General features: G+C 43.9%; 1 protein-coding gene across 1 annotated transcript; it reads right to left on the bottom strand.

Annotated features, from left to right (window-relative positions):
• Positions 1-225: 225 nt before the first annotated feature.
• On the bottom strand, positions 226-16,204 carry UPK1B (uroplakin 1B). Its single transcript, XM_068982637.1, has 7 exons — positions 16,136-16,204; positions 14,685-14,885; positions 12,341-12,415; positions 11,538-11,660; positions 8,337-8,516; positions 1,765-1,848; positions 226-296 (listed from the first exon to the last, which is right to left on the bottom strand). The coding sequence occupies exons 1-7, from the start codon at positions 16,202-16,204 to the stop codon at positions 246-248; spliced, it is 783 nt and encodes a 260-aa protein (XP_068838738.1). The 3' UTR covers positions 226-245.
• Between the last annotated feature and the right edge of the window lie 41 nt (positions 16,205-16,245).

Below are 16,245 nucleotides of genomic sequence, written 5' to 3'. Positions count from 1 at the left end.
TCCTAAATCCTCCCTTTCCTACAGCCTATAACAATGTTGCAGAATCCTAGATCAGGGTGAAAACAGATGTGCTGAAAATTTCAGGAGTCTGAGAGGCTAAAGGAACTCCATACCAACTGGCTTGGCAACGTGAGGAAGAATGCGTAAGTTCCCGGGCAGCACAAAGGCAGAACATCAGGAGAGAGCATTTCCAGCACCAAATCCAAAGTCACTGTGGGGAGTGGTATGGTGCGTACACCTCATTCTTAATAGTCAATTCTGCTCCAGTAGAACATGGTACCCAGGAGAACCCAGAACTAGAATACAAGAAAAATAAAAATAAATAAGGAATTGTTCTAGAAACACTGGAGTTGGGGGGGGGAAATTATGTTAGGTTCATTCAAGCTTAGGGGACACTGGATTTTTAAGACTAATCTTGCCTTAAGCATCACAGGGGCAGAGGTGACTGAGTCCATCCTGTTACACGCATTGCAGGTGGATTCTTTACCAACTGAGACACCGTGGAAGCTTATCCTGTCACGCAGTGAACCAGTATTTTCCCAAATGGCCAGTCATGAGTGGGTAAAAGATTTGTGCAAATTGCAAGACACACCAATGTAATGTCCTTTAATGTAACAGAGTCCTAAAAGTTCTTTGACGAAGTTTGAGATTCCATATTGCAACTAACCTTTAAGAAACTGCTACTACTTGACCAGTTTTCGGTAGTGCCAAAGAAGAATATTCAGTTATTTTCAGATAAGGCTACCAAAATATTCCTCTTTTTTTTTCAACTACATATCAGTGTGTAGGATGGATCCCCTTCAAAACTTTCAATGTAAGCAACATATTATAACAGATTAAATGAAGATGAAATATGGGAAGCCAACTGTCTTCAGAAAGAGCCAGACATTGAAGAGACTGCCAAAAATGTAAAAAAATGAAAGCTACTTTTCTTTTTGTTTGAGAAAATAGTCTCTTTTTTTCCCCACAGAAATATATTGTTCACAGTAACATGTAATAGTTTGTTATTGTTATTTTAAATGAATTAACACATATTTTAAAAAATTCTGTGTTAATTTGTAACAGGGTTAGTTGGTTAATTTTCGCCATAGATAAAAAGTTTTTGGAGTCCTCAGTAATTTTTGAGAAAGTGAAAAGGGGTTCTGAAGCCAAAAGTTTGAGACTGCTTCCTGAATGTGATGGGTCTTAATCCTGACAGCAAATTAGAATCATCTGGAAAATTAAAAGGAAAGACCTGGGTCCTGCCCCTAAATCGACTGGAATCTGAAGCTCAGAGGTTGGGGCTCAGGTATGGCCCCTTCCAGCTCCTCCATGCGGTCTTGATGTGCGGTTAGGACTGAGACCCACTGTCATACCCTCCTGTCTGCATGTGCTTCAGATAAGGTGGGCAGAAGGACCAGCAGGGAATGGTGAAGGCAGCCCTTTGTAAGGAGGGAGGCGGGTGAGAGTTGGGCAGGAGGCATCTAGAGAAATGACAGTCTTCGATGTCTACTTGTAATGAATTTATAAGATCTAGAGAGATGGAGAAGTGCAAGTACACCCCAATCAGCCAGAGAAGGAGCTGGTTGGTAGGGGAGGTTCACGCCTACCTCCCCCCGGAAATTCACTGCCCTTCCCCTGGTGCCAGCACCCTGCTGACAAGCCCCCAGGTCTGAGCTTTTGTTTCTAGACAGTCTATTGTGGTTGAGTTAACCAGGGACAGTCTCGAGGTCTCTCCTCATCACTATCCTCTCAGAAATAAAACATGCGATGGGAAATACTCACAGTCCAACAGAGAATGGCAAATCCAAACCACGCAACTCCCCAGGCATGTCGGTTCATTGGTCCAGAGATCAGCTCATAGCAGCCCTGGAGAGAAGTGGGCAATTCCACATCCGCGTGAAAGGGACCAGAAAAAAGAGGTAAAAGATGGTGGGAAGGTGATTTGAATCAACGCCAGCCCAAAGTCCAGTTTAACATGACCAGGCTATTTCTATATCCCTGTGGACAGCCCCCCCGGGACAACTGTGCTCTACTGAAGAAATAGGAATAATCCTGATGAACAACTATTCTATATCATATTTATTTCTATTTCTTTTCATTTGACCTAACTAACTGAGGTGCTGCTATTTTAGCAAAACTTTCTCATATTGAATATGTGGCAATGTAAAGTATTCTTTATAAAATTTGAGGTGTTTTTCTCTCCCTAAAGATTTCATTGGTGATTTGTTTGAAGGCAGGGTCACTTTTTGATTTGTTTTTCAATAAAAGTGCTTCTAGTTAATGAGAATTAGAGGTTTTATTTTTTAATCATTAAAGAAACTCCTACACAGCGCTTTCTGAATTCTCACTTGACATTGTATTCAACATATCTTTACAGGATTCTAGAAGAGCCACCATGTGTGTGCGAAAGAGTGATTCACTTTTTACTCATCGAGTCATTCATTCATTCACGCATGCCATAATCTGGTTAGTTTTACACATAGCACATTCTGTCCTAGTCGCCATGCAAAGTGCTAGAGTGATACACGTGCATAGGGCTAGACCTGCCATCTGAGTGGCCTCTGCTAAAGCCCTTGAAATCACAGGAATGCCTAGGAAATGCAGTGACCAGATTGGTTTTATGAATACTGAGATCTAGAGAGAAATGTCTTTGAAAGGCTGAGCTTGAAGTTTAGGCCCTGCCCAGTGTCTACAGTCCTTTCCGACCCTGCCCCAGTCTCTTGCTCATCCACTCCCATGCCCTGGCTTTGCTATACATGCCTTGATTTCCCTCCATTTACCCTACTCCATCCACCTGACACCTCCATTCAGCTTGATGCTCAGTTGAGTCTTGGAATTATGCTTAATTGTTTTTCTCTTAAGCACATCTATTTAGATTTAAAATACACTTCAAATCCAAACATGTATTGCTTCCTACCACCACCTTGGTCCACCATGGCCTCACCCCAGGGTTCCTACAGTCTCTGCTCGCTGGTTTCCCGGAGGCCCAAGTCCACCCTTGGCACCCTACTAGTTTTCATACTGTGCCAGAGGGGTCCTAGTGAAACATGTCAGATCACTTCGACTTCTTCTGAGCAGGAGCTCAGAACCCTCTGAAGGTTTCCCACCATTTTAAGATGAAATTTTAAGTCTTCACGATGGCCTGTGAGGTGCTATAGGATACGGCCCTGCCTCTGTCTGTGGCCCCAGCCACTGCTAGCAGAAGCTGTCTCACTGCAAAGCTTGGGCTCAGGGCTCCTTAGTTGCAAGACCATTTCAAAGCCATGTACCTAATTTTGTATTCATAGTATGCAAAAACATTTAAATTGTTTTTCCAAAGCAGAATGCTGCTGCTAAGTCACTTCAGTCGTGTCCGACTCTGTGCGGCTCCATAGACGGCAGCCCACCAGGCTTCCCCGTCCCTCGGATTTTCCAGGCAAGAACACTGGAGTGGGTTGCCATTTCCTTCTCCAATGCATGAAAGTGAAAAATGAAAGGGAAGTCACTCAGTCGTGTCCGACTCTTAGCGACCCCATGGACTGCAGCCTACCAAGCTCCTCCGTCCATGGGATTTTCCAGGCAAGAGTGGGGTGCCATTGCCTTCTCCACCAAAGGAGAATACCTCCCCGCAAATCTGAAAAGCTTTAGGCCCTAAGAAATCTACCTTCTTCACTCCTACTGTTCTTCACTTGTTCTGGCCTTGCCAAATGGATTGCCTTGAGAGCCCCCACCTTAGGGCCTCTTCACTTGCTACTTACTGTGTTCAGAACTGTCTTCAATTTTCTTTAATTGAGGGTCTCCTTTCCTCACTTAATTCAGAACTCTGTGCAAGTCTCTTAATAAAGCCTTTCCCGACAACCAGAGAAAACTCTCTCCCCATCATTTTCTATATCTTTATCCTGCTTTATTTCTGCTTATAGCACTTACCACTACCTGGCATTGATTGTGTGTTGGTTTGGTAACTTGTTTGTGGTCTGTCTCCCATACTACAGTGCAAGCTCTATGAGGGCATGGACTTTATCTTGCTCCTTGCTGAATCTCTAGAACCTAGAACAAGTGCCTGCCGCAAAGTGGGCACCTGGTTAGGATGAATGGAACAGGATAGAAAGTAATAACTACGATGATGTTTTTTCTGACACACTTGATGCTTCACAAACACTCTTGTATCTATCTCTCACTTGGTCTGCCTGACAATCCTGGGAGGTGGTCATTTGTCCAGTAATATGTTTAAAAGCCCACTTATGCCAGGTGCCAGGCTCCAGGCTGGGCATTCAACTGTGACAAGGCGGAAATGAGTCTTGCCCTCATGAAGCTTACAGACAAAAGTCCCAGGTTTTCACCCCTTCTCACTTAGTACCTTTCATGATGCCTTTTTCTCATTGTAGCGGTGCTTACCTTCATCTTCCTTAGTTCCATCATAATGTTCTTGAGGTGTAGTGAATCAGAATTTGCACATAGCATTTTAGGGGCAGATGAACCATGATGTAAGAATGTATGTATTTGCATCTGACATGCTATGTGACATTCTGGTGGCTTTCTATTATTACTACCCATTTGATATTGCCCCTCATTTTGTTAGCCTTTCTTTGTGAATTGCAGATCTCATAAAGCTGTTGGATTGCCTCAAAACTGGGTTGTTCAATTTTAAATGAAAATGAAAAATAAACATTTTTCATTTTCATCAATAATTTCATTGAACAATGTATTTATTAAGTGAATAAACTTTCTGGCCAGCCCAATACAATGTGGATGAGAAAAAGTCATTCACCTCTTCATCTGACCACCTAGCAAACATTTATTGATGCCTGTTTTGTGCCAGGCATTATGCTAAGTACTGAGATACAGAATTGAATGATGCATGGCCCTCAAGGAGACTAATGGACAAAACAGGCTTGCAAGCAAATACTCATTTTTCAAGGTATCAGCTGCAATAATAGAAGTAGAGTATATGAGGTACTGGGGTGGCATACTTTGCTTTGTGGAAAGGGAGTGCTATAGGAGAATTAGCAGGACCTGTCACTTGGAGAGAGTGGTGGTGTGTGGGAATCTGGGAGATCAGAGAAGGGAGAATCAGGAGGAAAGTGTAGATAAGAGATTTAGTCAGGGGTGAGTGAGGGGGACTGAGAAAGTAGGAGCACAGGGAGTCAGACAGAGAGGAATTTCAGAATGCAGGAACTGGGTGCGAGAGCGTGATTGAATGACGTGAATTTGTAGTTGTGGTGTAGCTAGTGGGTGGAGGAGGTGGTAAGGCCAAGGACTGTTAGGGAGGGTGAGACAAAAGTGTCAAAAGGAGTGTAGAGTTCCCTCATTACTACAATATTCTATGTGTAAGGGAAAATGGCGTGGCTATGAAACAAACCAATTTTTTGATGGCAAACCTCTTTTTTGGTCTCTTTCAAAGACATGATCAGTGTGTATGGAATTACAGTCCAGTCAAGTTACATCTGCATGGGCTAGTTCCAAGGCTGAAATGTTAAAAGCATTTTATCATTCTTCAAAGTGATCATTATATTGCATATTGTGATTATAGACAATACATTAAATTTTTTTTAGCAGTCTGAATATAATTAAAATGATACCAAAACAATGTTGCTGAAAGGCTAAGTGGGAGTTTCTCTGAACAACTCTACAACATAATCTGTATCACTCCCATGTCCTTTTCTGGGATAATGCAACCAATCCTAGTCCAGGCACCCTTCCAGAAGTGGTGGGGGGTGGTGTTAAGGGTGGGAGGAGGGGAGGCATGATGACCAGCAGTGCTTTCTCCTTCATTCTGAAAGTACATATTATTTCATCTGAGACTGAAGAGTCTGGCATTTCTCAATTACTTAATGTACTGGCACACAACTAGCTTTGCTCAAAGTGGTAACTGGCACAGCAGTGTAAGCATTTTAGAGGCCGACTTCAAGTGTATGAGGATTCTCTTCAGGGCTTTTTCGGATGATCACCAAGTTCCTCCTTGGCTTAGAGTCTGGGCTCTGCAGCCAGGCTGCTAGCATTTGAGTCCTGACTCTTTTACCTACCAGCTGCATGACTTGGGCAAGCACTTATTAGTATCTCTATATCTTAGTTCCTCTTCTGTAAAATAGGGATCAAAATGGCACTACCTGATGAGCCTTAATGAGTTAATATCTGTATGGCACTTGGAATAGTGTCTGGTATCTGATAAGTACTCAGTAAATGTTAATTTTCATGATCATCATATCATTCTCATCAGGCTGGAAACACTTTTTCAAAAACCAATTGTATGTAAACCACATTTTACCCAAATCACCAATCGAATGTTTCGGGAAGACTATCCCAGCTTACCACTGAGTAAGGAAGGGGATCCATCATTACTGCATCTACCCTCAGCAATCACCATTGCTTTGGAACTGGCAAAATGTTCCTTTTGTGCCGGGAGCCAGCGTGAGGAACTCCGCCCATGGCAAAGGTCATGAGGAACGAGGCTTGGCATACACAAAGGCGTGATCAAGCCTCAGGAAACCCCCTATTCCCGAGCATCTAACCCCAAAACCAGAGTCTGTTTTATGCTCTCCTCCATAACCATTTTTCTTGGAGAAGGAGTAAACGTGCAGCTCCAAGGCAATAAAAATTCTTGGGCGTGACCAGAGTGTTTCACCTTACGGACTCCTCTGAAGGTTATCTAGCCCGCCTGTATAGGTTCGTCCGGCCACATGTGATTGTTTACAGCCTCCCAACCTGAGAGGCATGAGATGTTTTAGACTTATTAAAGGCAAATTCTTTTGGGGAGTTAGAAATTATTAGTATAGTGTGTTGGTTAGGAATTATATTGGTGAAGGGTTTTTTCATTTGTTGTGTCAATAATTGCTGCTAATTCCCTGCTCTGGGTGGGACAAGGATGTTTCAGGTCAAACCTCTCTGCTGACAGACTAGCTTGTGTGACAGGATTATCCATATTCCTGCCACTATGCACATGATTGTTTACTACCTCTTAACCATAAACAGCACAGAGAGTTTTGGAGTATTTTGAGAGTCTTAATTAGCATAGGGCTTTTTCTTCTTCTTGAGTCAATGATTGCTACCAGGCCTCCATATCCTTAAGCACCTGGGAATATATTAATCAATGTATTTGGAATATAGAAAAGGAAATATAGTAGTTTGATGTTAGCAATACTAGACTTTTTGAGTTAATGGATTTTCTCTTTTGTAATAGATCACTGTACTTTGTTATAAATCACTGTGTCCTTGCTTTGTAAAAATGTAACTTTATCATATCTTAAGACTAAATAGATCTTAAGGGGAGCACTGGTGAAAGGATTTTCATTTGTTGGGCTGATGTTTGCTGCTAAATCTCCATGTTCCCTACCCTTATAATGAATATAACTAGCATATAGGAAGAAATAGTATTAACCTTTAAGCATATAGGAAAAATAAGTATTAACCTTTAAGACTAATCATGTTAACCTTGGGTTAAATAAATTCCTTTCTTGATTGTAACTCACTACACCCTCACCCTATAGGAATGTAACTTTATTTGGAGGGTGGTGCCTGGTTTAAGAAAAAACACCCTTGGAAGAAATAAGTTTTTTGGTTGTCAGAAAGAAAGGATCATAAAATGTCAGCAGGTCTCACTCATGGCCAGAAGATGATGTAATATCCCTAAGACCTTTTTTTTATACATTTATGTGAAGCACCTGATTTTGATAAAGGTCAGGACTGCTGACCCCCGTGTGACTCTGTATTCATCCCTATGTGTAACAAAAGGTATATAAGCAAACCCCAAAATAAAGAAATCGGATCAGTTTCCGGAAAGACCGATTCCCCCATGTCGCTTCTTTCTTGCCCTTGTTTTTCTGGCTGAATTCCCATCTGGAGCATGGATGCTATTCCACGTAATCCAAGTTATTCAGCCTCTTTTTCTCCACTAATCTTCCTACTACACTATCCATTTCTAATCTCTCTATATCTGTGATTAAATATGTATTTTTCCAAAGATGCCGACTCCGTCCCCACCTTCGAATCACCCTGGATCCACTGGGGCTGGACCCCGGCACTTTTGTATGTCATCCTTTTCAATTTACATTTTGCAAAAATAGAGCAAATCTTTGTTTGATGTAAATATTTTTCAAAATACTAATTCCATACATTGTACAAATAGTTTTCATTTAAATAAAATTGGATTTTACTATTGCAATTCTCATATTCTGTTCAATTCATTAAAATGTGAATTTTCCTAGATCAGCCCTGGACTAGCATTTACATTTTATTAACAGAGAAGCAAATAGTCAACATGAGGTTTAGGAAAAAGGATGCAGAATTCCTTAATGAGAGACTATTACCTATAGTTAATTAGTATTTTCTTCATGAAGAGCAGATAAACCTTCTGGCAGGTCTTGGGTGGAACGACTCACCTGATTGTGGTAGTATCCAGGCACTCCTAGTTTGCAGGCTTCCAGGTTGAGAGGTTCTTTAAGGTTGTTCATAACACAGCACTGACGAGGCCAGGGGTAGTCGGCATCGCTGTTCTCAGTCCGGAAGGCAGAGGTGTATTTCTGCCAGTCTGATGGGCCATTTACACCACAGCAATTGTCCTGTTAGCACACGAGATACAAAATTCTCTTCCATGATCCTTGACAAAACCACCAATGTAGCAACTGAGATTTTGTGGAGAAAAGAGATGGAAAGTGTACCATATTTACTGTTTACTAGAAATCTGCAAATGAAAGCTGAAGGTATTTTTAAGGTATTACGTTTTAGAGTGTTCAAAATACATTTATATTTACTACTTTACTAGCCATTAATGAGCTCTGTGCTGCTGCTGCTAAGTCGCTTCAGTTGTGTCCGACTCTGTGGGACCCCATAGACGGCAGCCCACCAGGCTCCCCCATCCCTGGGATTCTCCAGGCAAGAACACTGGAGTGGGTTGCCATTTCCTTCTCCAATGCATGAAAATGAGAAGTGAAAGTGAAGTCGCTCAGTTGTGTCTGACTCTTAGCGACCCCATGGACTGCAGCCTACCAGGCTCCTCTGTCCATGGGATTTTCCAGGCAAGAGTACTGGAGTGGGGTGCCATTGCCTTCTCCAATGCATGAAAATGAGAAGTGAAAGTGAAGTCGCTCAGTCGTGTCCGACTCTTGGCGACCCCATGGACTGCAGCCTACCAGGCTCCTCTGTCCATGGGATTTTCCAGGCAAGAGTACTGGAGTGGGGTGCCATTTCCTTCTCCAATGCATGAAAATGAGAAGTGAAAGTGAAGTCGCTCAGTCGTGTCCGACTCTTGGCGACCCCATGGACTGCAGCCTACCAGGCTCCTCTGTCCATGGGATTTTCCAGGCAAGAGTACTGGAGTGGGGTGCCATTTCCTTCTCCAATGCATGAAAATGAGAAGTGAAAGTGAAGTCGCTCAGTCGTGTCCGACTCTTGGCGACCCCATGGACTGCAGCCTACCAAGCTCCTCCGTCCATGGGATTTTCCAGGCAAGAGTACTGGAGTCGGGTGCCATTGCCTTCTCTGAATGAGCTCTGTAGCTTTTGGCAAGTTAAACTTTCCAGGCCTCATTTTCCTTACCTGCAAAACTGGGACAGATGGAGTACCTGACTCATAAGCTTGTGAAGATTAAATTAGCTAATACCGTTAATGTGTTTACACAGCCCCTGGCCCCTAGTAAACCTTTAATAAATGTTCATCATTTTTAGTATCTTGATACAATAAGGTGAGAGAGTTATAATTATTTTCATGTTACATATGAGCAAACAGAATCAGAAAATTAAAATTTTTGTGGTGAAGAAATTATGAGAAATTCTTGTTTTACTTTTCTATTTTTAAAAAACTTTTTCTGGAGCAATTATGCATTATTTTTACAGTGGGAGAAAATAAACTAGAAAAAAACAACAAAACCTGGTGGCATATGGTTATGCCTCTACATAGGAAAGAAAGATCACTTAATACGTAGCTCATGGCACTCTCGGAGGAGGCAGTGGCAACCCACTCCAGTACTAGATAGAACTGAGGATAGAGGATAAAACACATTTCATATCACCTTCCTTCCTTTTTATAAAATCTGCAAAAATGTTTCAAGGGAAGGAATGAAAACTATGCCATCTCTCAACTTTTAAGACAAATACATTCAGCAAACTTGGTGATAAAGCAACTACCTTAAAAGCATGTCCTGTTTTTGGCACTGAATTATGGAAAATATCTCACCAAAGAAAATAATCGTTCTGTAATTTGACGTGAGAATTTTGAGGGGAATTGGTTAAATTTGAACCAGACTTGTTTCAGACCAGACTTTAAAAAGTTGGTAAGTAGATCTTTCAAAAGTGTGACCATTCACATTTTCATTTGGAAAGCTTAGTTCTTTGCTAATTGAGTGGCGGGAAAAATACAGTCAGAATAGTGATAGGAAATGAGAAAGTGACCAAGACACTGGAGGTCCTAATGGGCTAAAATCTACAGAACAGGAAATGAGACTAAATGAAGGAAATGTTAGAAGATAGAGTGTAAAGAGAGTTCAAAGAAAGGGTGGAGGCTCTAAGGAGTTTGCTGTTGACAGACTGGGAAACATTGGAAGCTGGTTGGGAAGGAGGACAGGGCTGTACAGAGTTGGGTCAGATAAGGGCATATGTAGGAGATAAGTATGTATATTCTTATAGCCATATGGGTATGATAATGGGTATTCTGCAAGACTTGTACTTTTGAGGTAACTTTGGATATCTTTATGATTGCCAGTTAGAAAAAACCGGGTGATCAAGTCTAGAATAGGACTAGCCTACAGGTGTGAAAAGGCACTCAGTCAGCAAGATAGATAATAATTTCCACTTGAGCTCACTGTGGGGCGGAGGCAACATTTTCTTAATAAGTGATGTCTGAGTTCTAAGAAGTAGAGCATATGAGTAATCTACATTTTTTTTTACTCCTATAAATGGACGTGAATCAACATCATGGTTTAAAATAAAATATAGATCTAGGGGTTCACTGAGTCATATGTCCCTGCCAGTAAGTGAGAGGAAATAGATGAACTTGCTTATGTCAAGTTTCCCTTATTTTTAATTTTTTTTTACTTGGGTGCATCAGCTCTTAGTTGCGCACATGGAGTCTTTGTTGTGTCATGCGGGATCTTTTGCGGCAGTGCATGGACTCTCTAGTCGCGGTATCGGGCTCAGTAGTTGCTGCAGGCAAGCTCAATTGTTCTGTGGCACGTAGGATCTTAGCTCTCCGACCAGGGATTGGACCTGTGTCCTCCACATTGCCAAGTGAAAGTCGCTCAGTTGTGCCCAACTCTTTGCGACCCCATGGACTAGTCCATGGAATTCTCCAGACCAGAATACTGGAGTGGGTTGCCATGCCCTGCTCCAGGGGATCTTCCCAACCCAGGGGTCAAAGCCAGGTCTCCCGCATTGCCGGCAGATTCTTTACCGTCTGAGCCACCAGGGAAGCCGACACATTGCAAGGTGGAGTCTTAACCACTGCAGTGCCAGGGAAGTCTCTCAAGTCTTTGCTGAAGGAGGCCCCTTTGGAGGCTGTGGTCCCCAAACTTTGACTTCGCTCCTAGCCACCCATACACCTTGGATACTGGTTTAGGTACAAAATGGAATCTCCCCAGCAGGTATTACCTGGAGCATAAGTCTGTCCCAGGTCTTGGTGACTCCATTGTTTTTCCATTGGTCATCATTGTTTGGAGGACTGTTGTTTTGGTATCTCTCCAGCATCTGCTTCAGGAAGAGGTTGGGTGTGAACTATGGTGGGAGGAGGCAACACAAGAGGACGAGTTAGCATATTAATCCTCAAGGAGGCAAAGTGATGCTTAGCCCGTGGCTGGGGGCACTGAACATTATCTCCTAAATAAAACTGAGCTCAGAGTCTGGGGTGGGGGTTGGGATTAGGGGTGAGGTTGTTCCGGGTGTCTGAAGTGCCTGTGTTGGGAGAAGACTCCCATCTCCAAACACATCCCAGTGAAACCCGGGTGGACAGGCATTGGAGGGTGGCCTAAGCCAGGGAACGGAGAAAGGAGAGAAAGCAGGATGCTGACTTAGGAAGATGTCTTAGGTACAGTGGGTTACTGATCATCCTGGTGGAAGGCCCGTGGCTGTGACAGAGTGTGAAGGGCATGGCGGTGCAAGCTGGGGCCCTGGACATGGCTTGGACTCAGGATTCCCCTCTTTCATTTATCAGCTGCGTAACCTTGGACAAATTACTTTTTAAGTCTCATTTTCTTTTTATCTATAAAATGACAGTAGTGTTAATACCTATTTCAGAGGGTTATCGTGAGGAGAAGAACTATATATTTATTATGAATGTGCATATTACGATGCCTGGTGCAGGGTAAGGGCTTAATGCATGTCAGTTATTGTATTGTTATCATGGTAATGATGATTCATACAGTCGTTTCTGCTCCACTTTGGGAGGCTGTACTCACAAAGTCTCGTTGTGTTGCTGCTGTGATACAAGATGCTACTTCAAAAGCATATACAATAAACATCAGGATGAAATACTGCAAAGGAAACAAATGGAATTAAAAAATTATGTCTACCTCCAAAGAGTTCTTTTAAAACAAATAATTATTATGTTTTCTGTACACATTTGCCTAAATATAATTATGCAATCATTTACACAATTATTCAACAAACCCTCACTGATCAGTGATTGGAGCCAGACGTGGTGCTAGGTTCTAATCAGCTCAAGTCCCTTCTTTTCCCAGAGAATAGAAGACTGTTGAATACAGAGCTTTCTCAGTTCAGCACCTTGCATTTCCATTTAAACTGGGGGAAAACATACAAGACAATGAACTGGTGTTTCTGTGTGTTCATTCAGTGGCTGGCAAGAGAGTCTTAGTGTATCACACGCTAGGCAGAGCCTCCTAACTTCCCTCTCTTTGGGGAACATCTTTATGGTACTGAAGATTTAGGATTACCGGGGACACAAAAAGCTGAATAGGGCCATGTTTAATATCTATCCTGCCTCCTGACAATGTCCAGTCTTATCAGAGAGGAACGGGCTCTACCTAGTGTCTGATACACCCGCTGATGTATCTTCTCTGACAGCACCTTCTCTCACCTACTCCCACCCTACTTGCATCAGGTCAGTTGAGTAAAACAGCATATTGTGAGTTTTGTTGGTGGTGGTGGGGTGTGTGTGTGTGTGTGTGTGTGTGTGTGTGTGTGTGTGTGTGGTGGGGTATGTGTGTGCTCATGATGCCTCCACAGCGCGCTGCCCCTGTTTGTGGCTGGAGAATAACGGAAGGACAAATGACTTCTGGATATGGGCCGGGGACTACTTTGCCGTCCTCAGCCTTGCAGAGTGCTTACTGTCCTCGGGTTCTTCTGTGGAGCGGCGCAGAGGAAACTGTTCTTCCTACCTGGGCAGGGGCGATTGGTTCTCAGAGCTGGACCTCTGCCGCCCTAACCATTCTGCCCAGGAAAAGGCTTTGGCTACTTTTCACTCCCAGTTAACAGCAGGAGCCCCTTCAGAGGTGTCATGACGGTGACCCCTGCAGTAATAGCTGTTGCCTTGCTATTTGTCGAGAGCTTTGCTTGCTCCCCTTAAAAAGGCTCAGAATCCCCCTAGAGATGCTCCAGAAAGGAGACACAGGGTGCAGGTGTTTCTCCTCAGTCGCATGGAGGGTGCATGGCTCGGTCTCCTTGCCAGGCATGGCCAAGGGTGCTCCCAGCTGTGCCGTGCACACACAACTGGCTCAGAGTGAGACCAGGACGCGGCTGAAGCTCACCTCTAAGGACACCTTTCCCTGCATTCCTTTCCCCACCCTGAAAAGGTGGGTGCTTTTGCCCTGGGACTAACTCACACTAAGGACCCAGAGAATGTAAATATTCTACATTCCCTGGGTACCAGCATGATGTTAGTCCACAGGAAAAGCAAACCAACAGGCACCTTAGCTTGCTGGACTCGTTCCATGAAGACGGAACTCAGGTCCTGCAGCCTTTGGCTAAGAGAGATATTTCTAGGTAGGAAGTGGGGCCCCATCTTGGGGTGAGAAACTGCTGTCCTGAACATGGGTAGAGGGAGTGGAAGTTTAGACCTAGTACCGAGGGTTCTTAGCCTGGCTGGCTGAAAACCTGCTTCCACCTACAAAGTCAGGGCACAACCTTGCTGTCTGCAGTTTGGGGCAGAAACCTCCCTATGGATGCCCAGAATTAGAGCCTTCATAGGTAGGTGGGAGCCGAAACTCATCTCTACCTGGAGCCCACCAAGGGTTTACAGGGTCCCTAAAAAGCAGAGTGAATGCATGAGATGGGAAGTGTAGGCCATTCCACAAAATCATCAGCCTTGAGCTCAAAAATGTCTAAGGAGGCTCATGCTTTCTCTTAAAAGTTTATGCATATTTTGTGATTTATATCCTAATATATTAACACTTGATTACTATTATAATAAGATTTTAAACTACCTTTTTTCAGGAGAAAAAAAATCTTATCATTGAGTTCTCACTTTGTCTCTCCTTTGGCCCATGTAGCTCCTGGCTGTATCTGCTGGCCACCAGTCAGAGAAGCCAAGATCTAGAATGTACTTAGTAGGTGACCCCCCAGGTGTCTCCCCTTCAGCCTCTCTGTACTGGACTTTTCTAGACTTGCGATAGAGGAGAGCATCCTTGCCCCTACACGCAGGGAGGGTCTTCCCCTCTATTCACCCCTCACCTGGCACCTGCTTCTACCTACCCTGCTGAAAACCAAAGCACTGCGCTCAGGGAAGAAGAAACAGTCCATCAAAATTGGTCCAGGAAAGAAATGTACAGAGTTTTCAGGTCTTACCACCAGAAGGATTTTCCTGTTGGACTTCATGATGCCTACGATGCCCAGGACAGAGAGGCAGAAGAGGCAGATGCCAACAAACATGCCAATCCAGGCTGCACCATAGATGTCGTCGTTGTTGGTGGCTTCAAGCAGCGGGTAGAGGCTGTTTTGGTCTGATACAAAGAAGATGCACTCTGCCATCAGGGCGATGCCGCACATCTGTGAGCAGAGAGGGTTCAGTCAGGCCAGGAGAGCAGCACTGGGAAAGGGATGGAGGAGGGGGCAGTGCTGGGAGGGATTAACTCTGCCCCCTGCATAGGCTGTAAGCAGCTGACTTAAACTCCTCACTGCCACGCAACCACACAGCTCCTTCCATCCTGCGAACTGGTTTCATGCCTCCTTCCACATTTCTCTCTACTTTAGTCTTTGGGAGGAGACCCAGACAATTTCAGACCATCCATAAAACTCTCGGGAGCATGGACCACTCAAACAATGACTTCCTGTAGGAAGCTCATCTTTCACTTACATTTCCGCTGCCCACCACCCTAATTCCTGGACTGTAATAAATATTTAAACTGGACCTGGTCATGTTTATCAGTGCCAGAGAACCAGGCAATGTTGGAGGAGGAAGGAACCTTGGTGGTTATCTTTCCTGCTCCCTGGATTTTATAGATGAAGGATCTTGGCCCAGAAAGACAATGACCTGTCCAGAGTCACGCGGAGTCAGGCAGGGCTGGGCCCAGAGCCAGCGATCCTGACTCCTAAGAGTTCTCACCTCCCTGTGCCCGTGCAGCCCGGCCATTGAGCTACTCTCACATCCCGGTCCTGGCCTCTGTGTGACCAGAACAGGAAGATGCAGACACCTGCCCCCAGTAGTGGAGTCCATGGAAATCAAACCCAGGAGGGAAAGGAAAGACACACCGCCACGTGTGTGCTGAGGATACCTGCACACTAACCATGGTAGGCATGGCTCCTTTCAGATGCTGGTGTTTAAAGCCTGGAGGGAAGTAGCTCTCATTTTCCACGTGGTCTTTTGATATATTACATATTTGGGTGTGTGCTAAGTTGCTTCAGTCATGTCTGACTCATTGCAACTCTGTTGACTATAGCCCACCAGGCTCCTCTGTCCATGGGATTCTCCAGGCAAAAATACTGGAGTGGGGTGCCATGCCCTTCTCCAAGGGATCTTCCCGACTCCAGGGATCGAACCCAAGTCTCCTGCATCTCCTGCACTGCAGGCAGATTCTTTACTATTGAGCTACCAGGAAACTCTCTTACATAGTTACGTAGGATTATTCATATTGTTAAATTCTAGCTAGCATGTTTTACTAATACATTTCTTAAAAGGGAGAAAAGGTGAAGGGAACCAATCTCTATCGCATTATTTTCCTGTAAAGTCTCACTTTTGTTGGATCTAAAATCGTGATTACAGAAAGAGCAGAATTTCCTGGAAAATACTCATTACTTACACCGATAATCACATTTCCAAAAATCAGCAGGCCCTGGAAGCAACGAACAGTGGAGTCGTCTTTCGCCATCTCCAGGATTTCCCCCAAGCTGTGGACACAGTTGAGAACAT

The sequence above is a fragment of the Capricornis sumatraensis genome, chromosome 1, assembly GCF_032405125.1.
Source record: "Capricornis sumatraensis isolate serow.1 chromosome 1, serow.2, whole genome shotgun sequence".
Lineage (NCBI taxonomy): Eukaryota > Metazoa > Chordata > Mammalia > Artiodactyla > Bovidae > Capricornis > Capricornis sumatraensis.
Note: the sequence above shows the minus strand (reverse complement) of the source record. Positions and strands in the feature narration are given on the sequence as shown.